The sequence below is a fragment of the Alligator sinensis genome, unplaced genomic scaffold (assembly GCF_000455745.1).
Source record: "Alligator sinensis unplaced genomic scaffold, ASM45574v1 scaffold972_1, whole genome shotgun sequence".
NCBI lineage: Eukaryota > Metazoa > Chordata > Crocodylia > Alligatoridae > Alligator > Alligator sinensis.
The window spans coordinates 355,754-379,659 of NW_005843039.1; the positions used below are offsets into that span (position 1 = coordinate 355,754).

Sequence of the window (23,906 nt, forward strand, 5' to 3'; positions counted from 1 at the left end):
ATAGCTGGGAAAATCCTTGCCTGTATTCTCCTCAATAGACTCACTTTCCTCACTGAGCAGATTCCACCTGATTCTGTATGTGATTTCAGACCACAGAGGTACAGTACACATGATCTTTATTGCTAGACAGCTGCAGAAAAAGTGCTGAAAGCAACATCACGCTCTTCACATGGCCTTCACTAACCCAACTAAGGCCTTTACTTCAATTGACAGACAGGCCCTAATGAACATCCTGATGAGTTCTGGATGCCTGCCAAAATTTGTTATCATTATCAGACTCTTTCATGATGACATGACAGCAACCCTCCTAAGGAATGGCTTGGAAATGGACCCCTCCACAACTACAAGTGGAATCAAACAAGCATGTAGAACTGCACCAACACTCATTTCCCACCTATATGTCAGCTATTTCGCATTTTGTTGCTGGTAGACTTCCATGGATTCAGTACCCAGTGTCACAAGGACAGGAATCTCTTTAATATCAACTGGTTACATTCCAAATCCTGGAAAGCTAACACCTCCATTACTGATCTTCAATACAATTAGAGGGCAATCCTTAGGAGAATATTGAGCAAATTGAGAATAGTCCCCTACCTGGGTCCCCTTATCTAAAATGTAAACAGACAATATTCAACACTGGAAAATCTGCCAGTACAGCCTGTATAAGTCTCCAAACGTGTCTTTAATGATTATGACATCAGGACCAAAACCAATCTTCTCATATACCAGGCTGCTGTCAGCCCTACCCCTGTCATATGGATATGAAACCTGGACATATTGGAAATACTTGAAAACTTTGGAACATGACTATCAGCAATGTCTTTGGGTAAGTCTCCAACTGGAAGGACAGAAGAATGAATGCCAGCATTCTGGCTCACACAAACACCACCAACATTAAAGACATGTGTATATGGCACCAGCTCTGTTAGACAGGGCATATCATGAGGATGCCTGAAAACTAGCTCCCAAAACAGATCCTATACTCTCAACTCACTGATGGTCACCACTCTAGAGGTGGGCAAAATAAGAGATTCAAGGACACCTTGAAGGCAAAGCTAAAAAATGCAATATTAACATCAGTACCTGGGAGACTCAAGCACTGAATCATTCTCATTGGTGTCATGATGTACAACAAGACACTTATTATTTGGAGCAAACTCATCTCACTGTGGATGTGGATAGATGAAAGAAACAAAGGGAAAATGTTGTGACCTGACATCACCAGAATTTACTCCTTTCTTCCAGAACTATTTGCCACATCTCCAGTGGAATTTGCAGATCTTGAATCAGCTGCCTCGGTCATCTATGTACTCGCTGATGACTCCTCTGTTTACCAGAAGACTGTCATCCTTGCATTGAGGAACTGCTGCCAACGATGACTTCAGCTCCAGTATCTTTCCTGACCTAAAAGGCTCCATGTCAGTGGACTGAGTTCTTGAGCAAAGTAGATACAAAGGTGGCCAGATGGCTTTGATGGTCCACAGCTCATTTTCCACCTCTTTTGGCCATTAAGACAATAGAGGTAATTCCCCATTTTAATTATTTCTCCTTATTCTCTTACATGTCCCCTTTCATAAGGACATGTAAGAGAATATGGAGAAAGCTCATCAAATTCTCTTTTGCTTTTTTTTTTTTTTACTTCACTTTATGTATATATTGTTCCCTATCTCATTCTTCTTTCATTCATTCCTTAAAATTTTCAACTGTTTACTTTTTCATGGATAAGTAACACCCGTTCAACACCAGGCAGCTTTTTCACACAAAGAAAAAGTGATGTGAGGTCACTCAAAAACCTTGGTTGCAGCAAAGTTCGGTTTTCAAAAGTGCTTAAGTTGTTTGTGGAGGGAAGGACTCATTATAGCCTTGAAGAACCCATATTCAAACACAAGTCTTTTGAACCCGTAAAACAAACAAACACACACACCTACTAAACTCATGTACTTGTTTTAGAACTTGACTGAAAACTGGAAACAATAAGTGCTCTACAAGTAATGTAAATAAGTCGTATATTAGGGCCAAGTACAATAATTGTCAAGCATTAAGGTGTCAGAAGCATTTTGAAGGTATATCAGGAGTAGAAAAACAAGTAACCTTACATACACTGGCAATAACTAAAGTTTAAACAAACTAGCCATTTGCAGCTCTCTATATTGCTAGGCTGAATTTACATAGTTAGAAAATAAAAGTAAGATGCACTTTCAAGTGATGTTTCTGTCAAGAAAGAGAGAGAGGACATGACAGGATTTATTGCATCTTCTTTCCATTCTTTTCCAGGGATTGCTTTACTTTCAAAGCAGTTTCATCTTCTTCCTACTATTTTGTACTCTTTTCATTATAATAAAGAAACTTTGCACGCACAGCTAGTGAATCCAGTTACAGGAAAGTGCTTTAACATCTATTTTGATCATTTCATTTGCCTTATAATTCAAATAGTTTTAAAAAGCACATGTGATTTTACATGGTATATATCACTTTCTGTTAGATTATTGCTTTCTCTTAGATTTTTTTAATTAATCTGTAAACACAAGAGAAAACCTCTGGCTTTCAGAAACAGGAATCCAGCATCATCAGAGGAGTCAGAAACTAACAGAATACAACTATCACTTACTTGCTATTGTAAAAAATGAAAATAATAATTCCCAGGCTTTTCTGCTACAGATGGTTCCAGATACTTAACCTTACAAGCAGTTTATTGCAAAATTACAGAAACTGTAAAGTTCGCTGCTGGTTCTTATGTTATCAAATCTGAGACAGCAGGAGAAGGACTCTAAAAGCAATAGATTTTAAAAATTAGGTCTACTTGAAGATAAGAGGAAAAGGGATACTTGAAGCAGAGAATGCAAACTATTTTGTTACCTTTTTGACAGGGTCGAGAGAATTGGACAAATACAGATAACATTTCCCACCTTAAAAAATTGTACTGAAAGTTATGAACTCACTAAGCATATTCACATATCTTCTACGTATGATTTTGGAAATGTTTTCCCATATGCTACAAGCTGACTGCAGCTTGAAATATTGATAAAAGGAAGTTTTGAAGTCTTCTAAGGAAGATACTAGGATCTAAGAAAATGTGATCGCCTCCTCTTCCTTGATTTGGTGACCTTTTAAGTCATATGCCACAATTTAATACTCATGAACCAAAACCCTGCCAGGCTAGGCTCCTTAAGATCCTCCAACATTCTTTACATGTACCATGTTTTTAGCCTTCCCCTTAGTGGTCTTTCTTCCACTCTTGTTGAGAGACCCATCCTGTCAATATGTTAAGTCATGTCTTCACAGGACATGCCCATACCAACACAGGCTTCAGCTTGTCTCCAATTGGAAAAACCACCAACAAGCCCTCTTGCATTTCCTCACTTTTTTTTCTGTCATGCAGTGTTCAAACATCTGACCACATCAAAATCTTCATCTCTGTGATGGACAGAAGACAGACTTCTTTTGTGGCTCACAAAGAAGTTTATACAGTACACTTTATTCTATATGGTAGCATGGGGACAACTGACAACTTATACATACTACTTTTCACTGACATCTTTTTTTTCCAGAGACAGTGTTTTTGTGATTTCCAAGATCACACAGGATGGCATGTTGTTCATAAGCACCAATCCAAATTTCTGCTGTCCATGGTTTCAAATGCTTCCAGAACATTATAAAGAGATAAGGTACAAATCCTTATACTAAAGCATATACTATGTATAAATATGACAATGAAACTTTTTTTAATTACATTTCAGGTCATGAGATTCATAGCATTGGAAAAATCAAACACTGTTAAATTACCAATGCTATTCAACAAATACACACACAGATTAGTAAGGTGCATGTATCAACAGAAGTTACATGACTGGATATATTTCAATGGCCTTAAAATAGTCACATGAGAGAATCTGGAGCAGGAGGGAACCCTGGAACCCAGAAGATACTGCCTAACCAAAACACAAAGGCACTTAAAGAGTGGTGAGATCTTAGAGGGAAAGCTATATATAGACCATTACTATTTTGTCTAAAACTGGATCTCTCTTGTGATTTGTTTACGAGTAAAGTGTGATTCTTTTAGAAATTCTTCTGCCAATCCATGGTTTAACTGCTTCAATTTCCTTTTCCCAGAAGGATTAAATCATAAACTAGAGTACCCACAAAGATGGAACATGGTGTACTTCTGAAACTGCAGTAGATTGGCTGGTAGAGGGACAGAAGGGTCACCACTAGTCTTAGTTAGCAAAGGACAGTAGGACTATGGGCCTTATTCCCCAGAACAGGTATCAGAGAGAAAGCTTGAACACTAAACTAGTCAAGAAATTCTAGCTCATCCAACCCAGGTGACCTATAAAGTACAGCAATCCAGAATATGCAGGCTAGTGAGAACCCAGGATAAGGGATGCACAGCCAGAGCTATGATATCTCCCAAGTGTGGGGAATGAAACCATGCCTCTAAGCTCTTCCTCTCTACAGGATTAAGACAATGAAAAGCCAGCCTAAGAGAAGACAGAAGACATAACACCCTTGACCTTCAGAGGTCATCCTTACCATGTAAATTGAACAGACTGAAGGGAAAAAGACTGTTACAAGGAGGATAACATCTTGGAAGAGACCTACATTTCTCCTAACTATGCAAAAGCAAATTTAGCAGTGTCCATTAAAATCAAGGGATACTTTATGATTATATGATCATCTTGATGCCATCAAGTGATCTCCCTTGAGTAGAAATATTGGTTGCTTTTTTTTTTAAACAATGGTCTTCTGGCAAGCATCCCTTCTTTTACACTGACATTTTGTATCCACACTGTGGTTTTCTTGTAGTCTTTTCAGGATATCCATTATTAAATTTGATAAATTTTATAAAAATAAATTACAGTAGATGCATGCACAGCTAAATATTGTAGCTGTTGCAAACACATTAACAAGGCTCACTCAACTAATAAAGTTTCCACCACACATACATGCAGCCTAGAGGCAAATAGAGAAATGAACCCTAGTAATTTGGGGCACAATGTGTCCCAAGTAGGGTCATTCCTCCCACAGCATACCATAGGCCAAGAACTGATCAAGGGAACCTCTCTGGTGGGAGGGAGTCAGGGTGGCTGAAGTAGCATCATTTGGTGCGTCTCTGCTGCCCATATGTGGCACTGGGGGGAAAAAAGCTGCCAGACTCTAAGCTGCAAGAACTAGCAAAAGCAGCCGAAGTAGAGACCCATAGACCTCCAGAGAACTTTTTGACTATACTTTCCATGTTCTGATGCATTTTTTTCATCAGGCTGTTTGTTTCAAACACCTCTCTCCTTGCCTTTCCCGTCACCTTAATTTACCTTCTTACCTGCCTTCTTCCCCCTTCTCCCTTGCCCTGTCCTTCTGCTTTTATGCTGCCTTTTCTTTCAGTTTGGCTTGCCTTCTCCTAAGAAACCCCCAAATAAGGTTGGTCACTATTGTATTGTTCCCTCCATTTGTGTGTATCTTTGTTACATCTCTTCCCCAACTCTGACTCTATCTTGTTAATCTAAACATAAGCTCTCTGCAGCAGTGATCATCTTCTACTCTGCATTTGTTTGCTGCATAGCCAAATGGGGCCCCATGTGGCTGGTCCACAGGCACAACAGTACTAAATATGATTAGCAATAAAAAAATAGATGCCAATGCATTTCCATTTCGGATGACTAGCCCTGATCAGGATGTAATAGATGCTCCCATCTTCCTCAAGACTCTCTTTAGCCTAACTTCACTGCCTGAACATTTCTTTATCAGTTCTGAGTCTCCAGTGCCAGACTTTGCAGGGAAACCACACTTTGTCTGTAGAAGGGTTTTCAAGAATAAAACCTTGCATTAAAAATGTGCATATTTTATATACAGAAAGACATAAAAAAGGCATTAAAAGATAATTAAGTCTGAAATATCAAGGGCTTAAGAAATGTCGTATTTAAAATGGCCTTAACAATGAAACCCTACATTTTCTGCATTATGATAGTGTCTTAAGTCACATGATCCCATGCTATTTTGTTATACTTCTCCGTCTCATTCGCTTACAGAGTGGGTGGACCTACTCTTAGAGTAAATGAGAGTTGGGGAACAAAGGAGACCATTGTTTGTAGCAGCCCTGCTTCAACTGTTGCAAAAATAGGAAGATGTGTAGGGATGTGGTAGGATAACATAAAGGGAAAAGCATGCTTAAGACAAGCAGGAGGCTGCCTTGGAGAACTGAATTCTTTCCCTGGCTCCACCCCAGAGTTCGTACAAGCTATCAGCATCGGGCAAATCACTTAAAACTTCTCATAGGCAATCATTCCTTGCCTTCCACCATTTTCTGTGTGCCTGACTTGACAATCCAAGACCTGATTTGTAAAACTACCAACCACTAATAGCTACAACAGCAGTCAATGGAAAATGAGCTCTGAAAGTGCTTTATTGCATTAAGTATTCTGAAAAATCAGATTCAATGCATCTCAAATCAGGCACACAAATACCTTTGATACCTTTGACTCTCTGTACCTCTGTTCCCTATCTGCAAATGGGATACTGCTCCCTCAGCTCACAGGTATGCTATGAAAATAATTAATATTTGTGAAGCACGGAGACACTCCAGCAGTTAGAGAGGAAATTAATCCTCAGAGTAGGCTTTTATTTATGCTATTCAAACCTGGGGTTGCACACTGGACAACAAAGAGAAAAACTATTGAATAGCTGCTCATCAATCCATTTTGTGGAATAAACAAGAAGGGCCCCCTGGAAAAACAGTATGCAATCACATAATTAAGGCCAGGTATCCTAAAGCATGTATACAAGACAGCTGAATTAAAATTGCTTAATTTAAGTGCTTGATGCTACAACATTAGCAATATTCTTTATTGGGGGGAGGTTTATACCTGTTGAGCTTGGATAATGTAAGGGCTTCAAGGAAAATCTTAAGAAACCTTAACATCCTGCTTTATAATACAATTGTTCAACCTGTCCTTTTACATGAATGTGAATCCTGGATGCTGACAGAGGCAAATGGAAAAAGAGAAATGGAAAAAGGTTTGAAAATGAAGTGCTAAAGAAAATATTGGTACAGTGTAAGAAAATGGAAATATAAAGAAAACATAATCAAGAGTTTGTGGACCTTACAAAATACCTGATGTCTTGAGCAAGGTAAGACTGCAGAGAATGAAATGAGCAGGGCATATCATAAGAACTGATGAGAGAAGGCATGTGAGGCAGATTTTGGAAGCTGAGATGAAGGGTATCAAACCTCAAGGCAAACCAGGTCAATAATGGGAAGTTAAAAAAAACTGATCTGGAAGGGACAAGTGAAGATGTGGCAAGATGAAAGCATGTTGCACAAGATAAGGGGAGATGGAAGGCTGTATTTAAGGTGGTTATAGGCTCCTGAGGCTGTGAGACCAGAGAGCAAGAGAGAGCAAGAGAAAAAGAGAGAGAGGGAAACTTAAAAAAAAAAAAAAATTTAAATCATCATGTAGTATGCTGACACTGATGCAGGTCAAAAGGATTAGAACCTGCACAGATCTCTGCCACTTGAACTGGTATAGTAACTGATAACAGAAATAGGTTGTCATCCTATATGAACTAGCACCAGAGGGGAAAAGAACACATGCTACTGAGTCCCAACAGTAGTGAGCAGCAACAGAGGAACGGTGATTTGGGAGACTTGGAATCTATTCCATGCTCTGAAAGGCTATGTATCTAATGGGCATATCTGCTGCCTCTAAACTAGACCCCATGTGTTGACCTTGCTAGTTAGCCTGCCCTTTTCACCTCAATATTAGATTAGTTCAATGGTGTTCATTTAAGATGAACAGACACCATGCAGAAACTGAAGCCAGTGTACCAAGTGACAGTTTGCTTGATAAGTAGTGTCACCTATAGAGAAGCACACTTTACTGTTCTGCAAGCTGTACTGCCTGCACAACTAACCTGCTTTTTTCATATGGGAGTTTTAAAACCAATGTCTGAAACTATAAAGCTCTACATGGTTTGAATCTAGGTTACTGAAGACACTAAATACTCTTCTAGTACAAGGCTGAGACCCACAAAACTGCTCAAGCTGGAGATTCTTAGGTTTAAAAGGGGCTGTTTATAAGGAGCTGTACATAAGGGAGACCAATCATGGTGTATGTTCCCCCTTGCTAATGTATAAATGTGGCTTGTTTAAAGAACGCTTCAAACTAAAAGCTCATCTTCTCTCTGTACTAGGAAGAGATTTGATGGGTAAGAGACTCATAAAGGGGCTTTCATGAGTAAAAGCAGTCAGATTTGAAATGTTTTATCACAAATCTATTTTACTGTAAGTTGCTTTGAGCCTTCTTTTGGGGAGGGCAGCATATAAATAAAATAAATTAAATGAAATCTGGACAAAGAGTAACTTTGTATCATTAGTCCATATTATAGAAAAGGACTGCATACCGAGGAGTCAATGGTGTGCTGTTGTTGCAAAACATCCAACTGCATACTGGGACATATTACCAGAAGTGCCATATGCCTGACACAAGAACTGATTTTTCAACTCTATTCAGCATTGGTGAGACCGGACCTAACGTAAGAGTTTAAAGAAAAGTGACAAAAATGATTAGAAGTCTAGAAAATATGACATATGAGGAAAGGTTAGGAGACCTTCTCTTCTCCAAAGAAGAGAAGAAGGAGAAAGTGAGTTGATAACAGTCTTCAAATACCTGAAATCTGTTTTTCTGTGGCCACAGGGGACAGGACAAGAAGTCCTTGCTGACTTAAATTGCAGCAAGATAAATTCAAGGTAGATGTTACGAAGAACTTTCCAACTACGCAGGCAGTTAGGCCCTGGAACAGACGACCAAGAGTGGTAGTGGAATCTCCATCACTGGAAGTCTTTAAGCGTAGGTTAAACTAATGCTTGGTTGAGATGGTTTGGAGAGAGCTGACCTGACCTTGAGTAGCAGGTTGGACTAGACAACTTCCTAAGTTTCCTTTCTGTGAGTGTGGATAGACTATTTTATTATATATGGCATATGTTGTTGTTTTTTTGTTGTTTTTTTTAAAAAGAGAAATTAAAGCATCTATACCAAAGGATAAGTGTTTAAATTATAAACATGCTCAGCATTCCCCTACCTCAGCTAAAAATCTCTCTCAAACAGTTACTATGGGGAAAATTAAAATAGCTTTTATTACTAACAACAAACAACGACTGCCCACAGGCTGACACTCTCCCACTAATGTAAAACATAAAAAATAATCCTTGCCTGTGTTTACAAATAGAGCAAAGCAAAACATTTGTTTCCAGAAGCCAGTTTCACAAAAACCTGATAGGAAAATAAGGATGACACTGTCAGTAACTTAGTCCATGGCCTATAATAAAACACATGCATACAGGTTTTTGCAGATATGAATAGTGAGAGGTTCTAGCACAGATCTATTTCACCTAATATTTCCCCCAGTCAGCAGCAAAAGCCACCACCAAGAGGGAAAACAGTGCTATTCAGAAAAAATATTTAAACTTACTTCCAGGAAAAATCCTGATATATTGATGACTTAAATACATTGTTCTATGTATATAATCCCTAGGGCTTGAAGACCTTATAGAAAAGGTAGGAATTCTCTCTCTTCTTCAGGATACATTTCCAAAAAACATGCTTTCCTTTTTTGTGCAGGCTGCTCTAACCTAAACGCAAATATTTCTGAGAGGTTAGAGAAGCCACATTCTTTGGGAAGCATGATTTCACAGCACATGGAGATGGAACGAACTTTGGAGGCAGAAGCATCCTTCAATGCACTGTCCAACTGGGCCTTGTCTGTACTATAAAATGTTACTATAAATGTTATAACTGTGAGCAAGACAATGATGAGAAAATCTGTCCTAGTCTACATTAATTGCTAAGTCATGGTCAGTACTGTGCAATACAGTCTTATTATTCACAGCGGTATTCAAACAGGATAACACTGTGTAGTCTGAAAAAAGCCTCAAGTGATAGGATAGTAGTAACGGGTGCCCAGGAGCATCCAAGACCCTCATCCAACCCTTTACAAAAATAATCTGAACATCTGTCAGCAGTAACTTGTGAACTTGTTTTGGGAGGCTAAAAAATATTTCTGCTTTTCAGGGCTTTTCTTTCATTCCTCTAGGAGAAAATAAATGCAAAATTGATAAGACAACTGTTCAGTGTCTTAAGTTCTCTATGGGTGACCTTCTGGTAAAAGAGCAGCCACAATATAGTTCTAAGAAATTATGCAATTTTATGTGACGTCCTCAATGTTTAGTGTTCATTTTAACAGAGATTATTGCTAAGGATCCAATTCTCCAAATAAGAAATAGGGTATATCTCTTAATGCCTTTAAGATTTGAACATAATGAAACACAGAACTCCACTATTCAAGTGTCAAATCTATTTCTAGTTAAATTTTCAAAAGTACTAAACAATATAGGCATCCCAAACTTATTTGCTAATGTGACTTAAACATTTCACCACTGTGTCCAAAGTACCCCTTCAAAAAAATGAGTGGATTTTCTTCAAACATTTCAATATAATATTAGCTTTTTCAGAAGAATTTTCAACTCTCTTTGGAACTACCCCATTTCTTTCCACTTTCGTGGCATTTTCCGATTAAATGCAAACAATTGCTAGGTTCTCCAGTCTCTTTCATTATCACACAGGCCTCTGCCACATGTTACATATATTACGCAACTAACTGGTTAAACCACGCAATAAATTGAGACTGGCCACATGTACAAAGTAATTGTGATGCCATAAGAAATACCAGCTATAAAAAGAGCCGATCAGCTACAAAGTTAGTGCTTGAAAATATATAACAACTTTACTGCTCGTTTCTATCCAGCTTTAATCTGAACATGTGGCAGGGCCCATCCTTTGATATCATCATCACTATAGGCTGCTTTTGACAGTTAATGTCTAACTTTCCCCCTTGCTCAGGGTAATCCAAATGAGTTATACCATAGTAGCCAATAGAATTCCCAAATTCCATCAGATACTTATTTCTTATAAGGCTGCAATCTGCCTCCCTCCAGCTACACTGCTCAGAGACCAGGGAAGCCAATGAGATAGATGGGGCAGCAGAGACTGTGGGGGCTGGTTTTGAGGTGGGGTGAGATAGTGGGTAGCAGACAAATCATCCCACTGAAAGGGACTTTAGAAAAATGTTAATTAGCAGAGAATGTTTTGACAGGTTGTGGCAGGGATGCAGATAGTGGTGAGGTGAGCTCACAAAGAGGCTTGCACAGAATAAATGGAGTAGGGTGAAAAAAGAAAGGGGGGACTTCAAGACCAGTAGCCAAATGCAGGGGCCATGAAGAGTTACTTGTATTCCCTGGCATGCAAGCTATATGCAGAACAGCGATTCCCAAACGCAGTAATTTTCTCTTGCTTTTTCACCTCTGCCTCCAGCATAGATGTGACATTCTTGTTTGACTAAAATTTTCAATAGCACTGAAAAGCCAAGGATTTAGGTTCCTAAAATACAAATTGTATGGAATTTAGGTGCCTCATCCTAAATAGCTACCTAATGGTTTTCACTCATGAGAAGCCAAAATTGTCTAAGTTTGTGCCAGAAAACTTAGGTTGAAATTGCACATTACAATTATATATTATTAAGAGCACTTAAAAGTTAAAAGATCACACATTTAGGCCCATTAATTAGTGCTAAGTGCCTTTTAGACAGCAGCTTAAAGTTACACCACTTTGGATATGGATTATCTTTAAGCTATTCTACCTAGCTTGAGTTCAATTAATTTCTGGGTGTTCACCAGAGATAAAGCCACCAATCTGCAGTCCTCCATTATTCCAGGAGGAACTGTTCCCAGGTGGACTAGTTATCATCCAGGACGCTAAAGCCCAGGACTGACAACTGGAAACATATGGACAACAGGTGGGTGGGGATGGGGTGAGTAGGAAGAGAAGGAAAAGGGAGGATGGGATATACGGAAGTCAGGGAGGTAGGGGGTGGGTGGGAAGCTGCCAGACTGCTGCCCCCTTTCCCTGCAAATCGCCCCTCCAACCCTCAAATCACCCTCCACACTCCCCAGATCAAACCCTTGCCACCCTAATTGCCCCTCTGCCCACAGCGATCTGGGGATGGATGGGTCAGCTTGGGACTGGGGAGGTGATTTTGGGGTAGAGGGGCTGACTGTGGGGTAGAGAGGGAATCCAGGGGCTGAAGGGGCAGAGGGGTGATCCAAGTGGTACAGGGGGGGCCCTTCCCCACTTCCTCCCATAGCCAACACTGTGGCTAGAGCCTGCAAGCAGAGCAGGCATGGAGCAGACTTACAGCCCCAGCTCCCTGCTCACCAGCCCTCTAGCACTAGGTCTGAGCAGTAAACATGAGAGGGTATTAATCCTGAACATGTGACTGATCACTAGCACTAGTTAACCTTAACAAAAAACAACATTCTTTAGAATTAGCACTTGCTACCTCTAATATGTATTCTCACCCTTACTTAGGTAACTATGTATGTGTGGTTACCCAGGACCCAAATTGCCATCAGCCTGGCTTAGCTGAGTGCCTCATTGCTTACCCCTTGCCTACAATTTCAGATTCACTAACTAGCCCTCTCTGTACCTCAATGGTTCTAACCCTTTTCAGGCTTGAGGCCCCCCTTTAGAAAATGACAGTTCTTAGTTTTCACTTCTTTTTTGACTACAGAAAAAATAATAGTGCAGTCATCTGTTGCAAAGAACTCAGAAAGACCACAACAGATCAAAATGCTTTTGATGCCATGGATTCTTATTTGAAATCTCTTGGTTTATCTTGTGTATCATGTCTACACACCTAAGAGTGCTAACATTGTGTAGCACCCGTAGTACCCTTAAAAGGATCCCAAGACACCCCAGGGTGCCACGAAACCCTGGTTGAGAATCCTGTACCTAAAACTCTGAGGGGTACATTACAGTACACATGTTCAGAGCATGCCTATCATAGCCCAGCAGCTCTAAGCACATCTGAAAACAAAGCAGCCACCATCACATTTATTTAAAAAAAACACAGGCAGAACTGGAAAGTAGTACTGTACAACTTATTATATAGTGGCTTAGTGCAAGAGTCAGCAACATTTTGGGAGTGGGGGACCACTTCCAATTCAGATGCATCACTGCTACCATAGCTGTAGTCACAACTTCCTTCCCTACTTGTCTCCATGGCTTCTCCCTGCCGCAGTTACAGCAGCATCTGCAAAGTACCCTGCACCTGAAGCCCCTCACAGACGACCTCTACTACTGAAATGCCACCAAAATTCCTCTCCTGACAATCAGGGCAAAAGCCCCCCAGTTTCCATGGGCTAGATAAAATGGCTGCACTGGATGGATCCAGCCTATGAACATTATGTTGCCCACCTCTGGCCTAGTGGTTGAAACATCTGCCAGGACATAGAAAACCTTCTCAGACTGAGGGGACTCCAACACTTTTCCTCCTTTCAACATCCTCACCACTAGGTTAGAATAAAGGCTATGATGAAGGGACCCTCCCAGCTCTCCTAATTAAACTGTGCAAGATTTATAGGGCCACAAAGAATGCAGGCAAGAGGAAGCCTGATTCAGCAGCTTAGTGGTGTAGGTACCCCCCAAGAGCAGGGAATTCTGGGTGGTTTTGGTTCCTTCTTCCAGGCCCTTTTATGCATTTTTGCATTCAAGAGTTATTGGACATAGATGTCTAAATCCAGGAAGTGGTTTTGGATTGCAAATCCAAGTCTCACCTAGGAACCAAGTGGAGGAAAAAGGCAAAATTTGAGTCATACCCCTCTCTTCAGCCTTTTTTCTCAGCTGATTGCTGCTCAGCATGATGGTTTTGCAAAATCTCATTCCTACATGCCTAAATCAGCCTATTTACATTACAGAGAACTTAAATACCAAACTCATGCTTATATAGTCAACTCCTGGAGTTAGGAATGGTAGAGATGTTGAGCATTACCCTTTTTGGAACTGGCTGTAGATGACTTAACAACCGAAGTCCCATACCCAAATGTATTTGCAAGCCTGTGGCCACTTAGAAGTCTTTTGAAAATTTCAACTTGCATCTTCTGGCATATACCGAGTTAGTATAGGAACAAATTATTTCATTTAAAGTTGGTAACATTTAAAAATAAATTTAAACCAAACTTAAAAAAAAAAAAAGGGATTATGACTTTTGCATAGTTGTTGTTCTCGGTATACTTACCCAGGATTATAAAGCATGACAGCTGAGAGGTTCTCACAAGATTTTGAAAGATCTGTCATGGACAAGCTGAAGGAAGACAGCAGTCCACTCTAACAACAGAGAACATAATGAAAATATTAAAGAGCCATTGCTATGCTTACATACATATAATTTTTCCCACTTGACAAACATGAACTATTTTGATATGAAACAGGGCAAAAAACAAAAGCTAAAGCAGTCAAGATATAGATATTTTAGATATAAAATTGTGAAAAGATTTAAATTCCCCAAGTACTCATTTAATCTTACCTTTCTTTTTTCCCTCAGTTTGGCAGCTTCTTTGGGATGATTAAAGCGGAACATATTGGTTCTCCCAAGTAATATAACAGCACCTGGCAAGATAAAACGCATGCGCGCACACTATGTTATTGACAGCATACTGTACCAGGAGATGCCAAATAATTTTCTCAGTCACTGACATGAAAGTATCGGCTTCTATAAAGATGAGCAAAAAATTGAAAAACCATATTTTGACAACTAAGCTTTATAATGATCCGTAGTTAGGTCTGCATTAAAGAAGGGTTATAAGTATATAGCTTATTCCTCTTTGCTATTATATAGAATACATACATTTTTTAGAAATGTATAATCCAGTCATGACTGGATGCTTTTAGCCAGTGATAAGTAGTGGAAGCTGTAGTAGGAGATTCCTCACACTGCTTTACCTATATATGACCCAAATCTCTTTCGGAAAGACTAGTTCTGTAGATAGAGGGCTTCCTTCCTGAAAGGTGCCAGTGCCTGTCTAACTCAAAAAGTCAGCACTTAAATGTCACAGCAACGTCCTTCAAACACCAGTGACCTGAGCCAAATTTTTATCACCTACTTTGAAGTTAAAGGCTAGGGACAGACATTCAAAAAGCCCAAGCCTGAATTGATCAAATCTTTGCAGGTTAGTCTAACTTGCAGAGATTGAACTGATTTGCAAGTGGATAGACATTCACTTTTGAATCAAGAAATGCAGGCACATGTCTGCAGTGGCTCAGGCTAGAAGCTGGGGGGCACAAGAGCCAGGCCTCGGCAGGACACTATGATTAGGGAGGGGCTAACACTCCCACCCTGCCCTGCACAGTCCCTAGCCAGGATGTGCCTGAAGGGGAGGGGGAAGTAGCTGTTGCCAAGCTTCCCCACACTCCTCAGGAGGCAGGGAGTGTTGCCAGCCCACAGCCCCTGGCTACCACTCTGAGGTCAAGTGGGGATGGGGAGAGGGAGGACTGCTTGTGTGGACTGTATGCATCTGTTGATGATGCTGAGTTTTTCAATCTCCCTCTCCCTGCTTCTTCATCCTGTCTGCAGCAAACTGAAAGGCACTGTATTCGTTGCAAACCAGGTCATTTCTCACACCTCTCTGTCCCCTCTTGAATGCTGACAAATTGCAGCCTTTGAAGCAAGCAGCAGGCAGCTTATCAAAACACAAAACTTATCAAGCTCATCAAGAAAATAAAAGCCTCTCTCATTAGTTCAAGCTCTTCTTAAACAGCTTTTTCCAAGACAATTATAAGGAAGACATTACCATTTGACCTGTTGATTAATTCCAAAAAGCTCTAAACAGACACCACTCTGCCTGCCTTTGTTTCAGTGAAATTAGAGATATACACACACAGACACCTCTCAGCATTAGCTAGCATGGGGGTGGCGTGGCGATGATGGCAGGGGTCCAGGCCACTGAGGTCCCTGCTGTGGGAGAGCAGGGGGATCCCTGCTTGAGCAGCAAGCAAGGGGAGCGTGGGGCAGGGGGCAGCCAGGTAGACTAACTACCGTGCCTGCAGTTTCCACCCCCTCCTCAGCCAGCCGAAGCTGGCTAGGGAGGAGAGGGGAGGGGCCAGTCCTGCTCTCTAGAGCAGATAGCGCAGCCCAGGGCTGAAAAGCATGCCGGGATGCTGGGGGACTCTGATTTAAGTTAAATCAGGAAGGGGTCTGGGACAGAAGTTTATCTTAAACCAGTTTTGGCCACTTTGAAACTGGTTTATGTGCACAGAACTTAGGTTCCATTACAGGTTTAAACCAGTTTCTGTTCACTTAAACCAATTTATGTGTAACTTCTGTCCCTAGCCAAAAGGCCTACTATCCCATCATTTCTGCCTTTTGCCATTGTGACTTTGGAGGAAAGAACACCTAATACTGAAACTCAGCATTATCCAAAACTGAATCATTTCACAAAACATGTTTCAAAAACTGTAAAGTGAAACACTCCAAATTATTCAGTAAATAATTAAATTCATAAAATGCAACTTGTACTTAATTAGAAATGAAAAAGAATGTACTTTCTGGGCAATTATATAGTGGCAGGATGATGATACCAGGTTTAATCCTACCATAATAAAAAATATATTAGCATTCTTCATCTTACAGACATGGCAAAATAGCGTTTTCTCAGATAAGCATGAGTACTACACATTTAATAGGGAAGTACCTGCTATAGTTCTCCTGGGGAAGGCTAGAACCAATGGATGCAACCTCCTGTAAGGCCGCTACAGGCTTAATACCAGGAAAAACTCCTTCACAGTCAAGGTGTCCAGACTGTGGAATAAACTCCTTCCAGAGGTGGTGCATTCACCTACCCTGGAGGTTTTCAAGAGGAGACTAGACAGTCACTTCGCTGGGGTCAAATAACCCGAGGTGTCTTCCTGCCTACAGTGGGAGGTGGGGGTGGGGGGTGGGGGGGAGGGGCTGGACCCAATGATCTGCAAGGTCCCTTTCAGCCCCTAACAATCTATGAATCTACTAAAGGGTTCCACATTAAAACTTGTTGAATTCTGTTATACTTCACCCAAACAAGGCTTTGTCAGGATGAAATTCTTCTTTTGGATGTGAAATTTCTATTTTATTAGCTTAATTAAAAACATGCACCGAACTGAAGATACAATTTGGTTTATATTACAATCACAATTGATCCACTTTCTTAATAATTATAAATAAAAATCTAGGCTCAGTGAAATACTGATCCCAGTTAAATCAAAGGCAAAACTCTCATTGACTCCAAAAGTCCCTTACTGGCGTCTTCCCTGCATCCAAAATGGCTCTATCCTCATTCTATATTAAATCCATGGTTACAGTATTTAAATTAGATGATCTGGACTTGAAATGTGAATATACACTGATAATGGTTAACATAGTTATACAATTAAAATAAGATCTTGACACTGGATATGCTGATCTGAACTGATCTTTTAATTTGCATAAGTTTCTTTCCAGACTATTAAGAAATGTTTAAGTATATTATGCCTGGCTACTTAGAAGACCATGGGTATCATAACTTGTAGAATTTCCATGTATTATTAAGGTAAGCATTCATAACAGGGTTTTAACTTGCCATTTATTATCTACACTGCATGCCAGGGGTTGTCAACCAGGGGTACACACATCCCCGGGGGTACCTGGAAAGGGGGTAAGGGGTATGTGCAGGCAGGTGGGGATGGAGCACCACTCCCCTCTGTGGGCCACACAGGCACTGCCCAGCTGGCTGGACGCAGTGTGGGAGAAGCTCACAGGCAACGGCTGTGACTGCCATCCACCACCCCGTGCCATCATGTGTAAGCCCCAGCCTGCTCCATGTCCAGTCGTCACCCTCTCCCCCCCACCAGAAGGGGTACACTCCTTAAAAAAGGTTGAAAACCCCTGCTATATACAATGGGCACATTCTTTGACTATAATTTGTTCTCCTTTAAACAAGCTTTGTAAAAAAACTTTTAAAAGGTATTTGGTCAATAGTATTTCTTTCTTGGTAATGCCTAGAGACCGAGTCAAAGTCTAGCCCTCCAGGATGCTAATATATACCCAAGTATGCACCTTCTACACACCCCAGCATACCTCAGTATGCTGCACGGGCAGTATGACAATCTCTGCTCCAAAAGAGATTTTCAACCTGCATAAATTAAGCAGAAAGCCAGCATGAAGAAAGGGGTATTAACATCTTTTTCCCCCCATGTGGAACATGGTACATCTTTCAAGTATTTTGGCCAAGGTTACCCAAGAAGGCTTCAACCAACCTGGGCATAAAATACAGAACTCCTTAGACCTGGCCAATAACATAACAAAACACTATCTCCCTGTCACATGTTAATTTGTTACATTATTGTTACAGTAAATGTACATTATATCCTTACTACACTGGTTTTGTTTTAGAGCTGCTGTTGAAATAAATAAGAAAAAGCTTAGACTATGTAAGCGCCCTTTACAGGCTATGCCAAATATTGCCCTCATCTCACAGAAAGCTGAAGTCAAGCATCTTTGCTTTCACTTCTGTTTTAGCACACCATTGTCTATTGCACTTCATTTCAGTCTAATCTTAAAAAGTTTTACTGTTCATAAATCTTTATGTAGGTTTATGTTGCAAAGTCATTTTGATACCATTGCTATAATTTATGGGAAGCAGTGGGCTGGCCTTCCCCTCATGAAATGTACTGGGTACACTTTTTATGAAAGCATATTAAAAGGGGGCTCTGCTGGTCATGACCACAGCAGTTTAAGCTGTAAAACTGCTCCCATTTCACCACTATTTCATATGCCCATAACTTTCCCGAACATTTATCTTTTCTATTCTTGGGCTCTGCCTAAAGGGGATTTTAAGAAAGTGGAAGGAGTGACCATTTCAGCAAAACTCCTTCAGCTAATTTCAAATGAGGATAAAAATTCTTTTTAAAAAAATACTTCCCAACATCCCCAGATGGAAATAACTCAGACAAGTGAGCACACACTTCAGAATTATATGCGACAGAACACTCTGGCCCAAACTGAAAAAAAAATAGTCTCATAAACAAAAGTTATGAACATGAAAGAAGACAACTAAGAATACAAAGCAGAATACTCATCGTTACCTGCACCACCAGACTCCTGTCTTATGTACTTCTATGATCACAGTAGTGCATCTCACAATCTTTATCTTCACAGCATGCTTGCCAGGTTGAGAAGTATTACCCCTGTTTTCCAAATATGGATTTCCTTTCTACATATTAACATTTTCTATTATAGTAGGGAAATAAATCTCATATGGCCCCGCGGGCTAAATGACTGGTGCAGGACCAGTCCACGGACCAGATGAACGGTGTGCAGTTGACCCCACAGTCCAAATCAGGCCAATGTGCCCCCTCCCCACTGCCACATGCCAAATCAAATGCCCAAAGTGTTTGCTGCAGCCAGTTTGGGACTGCACTGCAGATGACACCCACTCTGACCAGATCAAGACATGAACCACAAGCGTTACCCACTCTCACTGGTCTGGGGTGTATGCCACATGTAAAATGGGTCCCAGACTTGCTGGAGCAGGCTCTGTGTGCAGCACATCTCAGACCAGCCAGAGTGGAGAACCCACAGACCACCTCCACATACCTGATCCAGCACCCGCTCTGGTCAGTCTAGAACTGTGCTGCACATAGCACCCTCCCCACATCATGTGAAGTAGGTACTGTGTGCAGCTTGAATCCTGGACCAACAAGATCGGTGATGCATGCGGTATGTGGAAGAGTCCTGGACTGGCTCTTCACTAGACCAGCACCAGGGGCAAGATGAAATGGCTCCACGGGCTGGATCTGGCCAGCAAGCTGTAACTTGAACATCCCTAACTTAGACCGTACAACTTTTGTTCCTACTTGAGAGTGCTCACTCAGATCAATGGAAATATTAAGAGCAGAACAAGAAAAAAAAAAAAGGAAAACCCCCAAAACAAAAAGAAACCCCCACATATTTGGATCAAAACAATATCTGTAAAATATCTGCTAAGCAGCAAGTCACATTGTTCAATGTTATGTGACTCTATAATACATTGCACGAATACACTTTCCCCATTGTATTCCAATGGGGAAAGTGTAGCGTTAATGTTGTCATGGAAACATAACTGGATTTGCTATGGGATTTGCTTTTATTTATTTCTCTTCCTGAATGTAAACCTGCAAAGCAAAAGGTTTATCAGACATTTCAATAGTGAAAAACATGTTCCTACCATTTGTGTAAAGTGTATCTGGTAATGTAACTGATTTCTCCCTATTCATATCCAGTATCAACAGCAAGAAAAGATCTGGATGAAAATGGAATGCTCATACTCAGCTTGTCACCAAGCAGATCCACACAACACTGAAAAATCTTTTGGAACTATGAAAATATGATGATCCAGACTGAGGATCCAACTGGATTTAAACAGTTATTTTTATTCAAATGCCATAAAAATAATTGTTTTAACAAAAAACTATACTCAAGATGAGAGTTTCCCCTTAAACTATGTCCAGACTGAGAATAGCTTGACATTTGGACTGAAGACAAAAGGCAGACTTGAGGATTCAGTGGTGGGGAAAGCTTGAGAGATGCTTTTATTAGAAGGCAAAAATACTGTAGTAGGCTATATTTACATACAAAAGGCAAATTAGCTGGAATTTTGTAAATATTTGAAGTGATCTGGAGAGAAGGTGGTAATTAATTGCTATATGTGTTTTTACTTGGGAACTTAGCACATTTTCAAATTAATAGTAATTACTAAGTAAAGGAAACATTTAAATATATAATAAGTTAATTAGGAATAGCTAAAGCAGATACTTAGAAGTGCTGGGATTCCATGTCAGTACTGATAATGTTGAATCTCCTAAGATATGCATAATACAGAACAGCATGATAACTAGCTAGCTCATCCATTGCACTGCTACGTTCAGATACTTGCCATCTGTCTATTTATCCGTGGTCTTGCTACACAGCGGGCACATCTACACATTCATTAATGCACCTTTGCTAATGTGTATTAAATTTAGTACTGCCATTGTGAGGCACATTAGCCTATTTTAATGCACATTAACAAAAATGCATGGGTTTTTTGTTGCATTTAATGCATATTAAAATAGACGAATACGTATTAAAGTACATGTTCAGATACAGCCAGTATACAGCATATTGCTTTCCATTTCCAGAAGATCTTTGATGAGAGGTAGTACTGAAGGACATGAACCTTTGATCAGAATCTCTCTCCTTTTCTCTGATCTTAGACATGGCAAACAAAACCAAACTTGGTAGTATTGTGTGTGTGCTTGGAGGGAAGTATATGCTCTACAATAAATATGACTTGTTTTGAGTTTTCAGACTGAACACCTAACAAGTCACAAAGCAGTATTCGAAAAATAAATGTCTGATAGCACAGGAAAGGACATTCCCAGGAGCAGGACCCAGATGACAGAACTTCTATGAGAGAAGAATAATGCCAGAACTAACAACCCATTTTAGGACTCAATGAAAAAAAATGATAGTTTCTTCACAAAAAGACAAGCACTTACAGAAAAAACCCCACCACATATTCATTCTTCATTTCATGTCCTACTTTTCCTCAAGAAGTTTGCCTGTTGCTTATATGCCTGGATTTTCACACACTTTTCTACAGCTCAGTCTCTGCCTGCAAATGTTGCTTGGCTCCCAAACTTCATTGCATCCTGTCTACTTCTCTCTGCAGGCACATCCTATCCAAGTTAACCGGTACCTTTGTCTATGTCCCCAGGACTTTTCCCTGCCTCTGGTGGTTTCAGTCTGTGAAAACAGTTCCCATTTCCTCACCTGTCTCTCTACAGCAGCAAATCCCATAGAGGCAGCTACGTTCCTCCACATTTCAACTTCTTTACAGTAAAGTGTTGGGATTTCTGCAGAAGTAGCTAAGGACAAAACAAGAGATGCACCGAGTAACCTGCTAGCTCTTTAAAAAACTATTGACAGGCATCTTGTACTTCATCTTTATGCTCAAGAGTGGGATGTGTTCTAGCACCAAAATTTCACAGCAATCTACCAACCCCTGTCCATGTAAACTTAAAATAAAATATTCAGATATTTATAGACAATGAAGTTGTTTATCAAAAACCTAAGCAAAAACAACCTATAAGACACAAAGCGCAGCAATATCTAACAAACACTCAGGTTAAAGATAAGGACTCAAGTAATTACACTACACAATCTACAACATAGGAAAAAATCCTTTCCACGGTCAGATGGAAACCATCAGCCAAGCCTTACAGGATACTAAAAGTGTCTCTACAGCAGCCTGTACAACCCCATTCAATCACATTATCTATACCATTAGTACTCTCCTACCGCCTTCCCCTCACACACGAAACAGTAATTCAGGGGAGCTGAGGAAGCATAGATTTTTTTGTGGCCTCGGGTAAGAAGAATTTATTTTGATTTAGAAGTTATTTGATTTAGAATAAAGACCCAGTCTCCCCAAACAGGCAAATTTAGGTGTTTGATAAATTGACAAAGCATGTGCAAATAATTTTTAAAATGTTATGAGAGTAATAAAAAAAAATACAGTACTTCTTGATATTTTAGCAGTGATAAAGGGAAGCTACCAGGAACTACTTTTCTGAGAACATATTCCCTGCACTGTTCCAGAAAGAAGCAGCAGAGCATTTGCAACCTTATCACTTCTTCCTTCACTTATGAATAACTCTCATTTGCAGTCTGATTTTCCTCTTCAACTGACCCAGACCAAAGTATGCACCTGAATGCTTGCCAGGCATCATGATATACACAGAAATTATCACAGCAATTGAAGCATGCATATAGCCATTAAGGGAAGGAGCTCTGTAATATTTTGAAACCAGTACTCATTTTACAAAACAAACCCATTGGTTTTTTCAAGCAAAAACTTCTGGTTTTACAAAATCAGAAGTTATTAAATAGCAATGCCATAAATGTAAAAACATTCATTCGTATCTGGATGTCAATGAATGTTACCAAGAGTTAGAATCTGAGAACCACTGTACCTTGTCAATATGTTCATGATGGAACATGCTGCTGCCACTCAAATAAAAAGCAATTCCTTTTCTAGGATAGTGTCGGCTGAAAAATTCCTGACATTGCTATAGATATTCAGGAAAAGATATTAGGGATATTCAAGACAGCCCATAGTTCTGTATCAAAATACAGATGCGTCTTCTGCAAACTTTTTTCCTGTGTAAATGTAACCCTCCCCCCAACTACAGAATTTGTTTTTCTGTCCAATGTTTGCAGGGTGGTGGGCTTGGAAATCAATCCTTAACAGTGAATTGGAGTGACATCATTGTATAAGAAGGAAAAACTTTCTGGCTTTATGACTAGCATTCTATTTAAGGTATCCCAAGACATTTGGGCTTTTTCTACCACTGACAAAAAAAAATGTCAGTAGATTTCAGCTCCTCCTTCAATGGGAAGGCCATCAATAATGCCTCTTCATTATTTTACTTGAAGAAATGGCATTCAACAGCAGTAACACCTCTTCCAAACCAAAGCTAATTAGCTTACACATGGCAGAGTACTGAATCTTTTGTCTAGGGTAACAGGAAACCCAGGATTTTCCTCATTCCATGTGACTGTCATGATCAGTGTTTTCATAGGTCAGCACTGATGTGATGGGCTAAGCAGGTGACATGGGCTCTCAGCATGGGGGCTGACTCCAAAAGGTACTGCATGTAGCATCAAGGCTGTTCTGAGTTTCTCACGAAAAGGTTGAAAACCTGTTTCAAGTCAATCTCAAAATGTTTATGGAAACAGCATGCATCAGCTTGCTAATGAATGCATCCGCAACTGTACAAGTTAATAACCTAGTTCAAGACAAACGTATTTCTTAGGGTGATATCTTTTATTAGACCAGCTATGTAGTTGGTATAAAGTTATACAAGCTTTTGAATGCAAGCCACCTGAGGAAGAATGTCTTGCACTGGAAAACTTGTCTAATTGCATCCCACTGCATAGTTTGTCCAATAAAAAAAGATCATCCTAAGGAAACTTTGCCTCTCACATATTTT

General features: G+C 40.1%; 1 protein-coding gene across 1 annotated transcript in view; it reads right to left on the reverse strand.

Annotated features, from left to right (window-relative positions):
• The window catches only part of KIF16B (kinesin family member 16B), a 203,267-nt gene that overhangs the window by 119,907 nt on the left and 59,454 nt on the right, over nt 1-23,906 (reverse strand). The window contains exons 8-9 of the mRNA XM_006036938.3: nt 14,410-14,492; nt 14,122-14,210 (exon numbers count right to left, since the gene is read on the reverse strand). Coding sequence (XP_006037000.2) covers nt 14,122-14,210; nt 14,410-14,492 — 172 coding nt within the window. The remainder of the gene's footprint in view (nt 1-14,121; nt 14,211-14,409; nt 14,493-23,906) is intronic.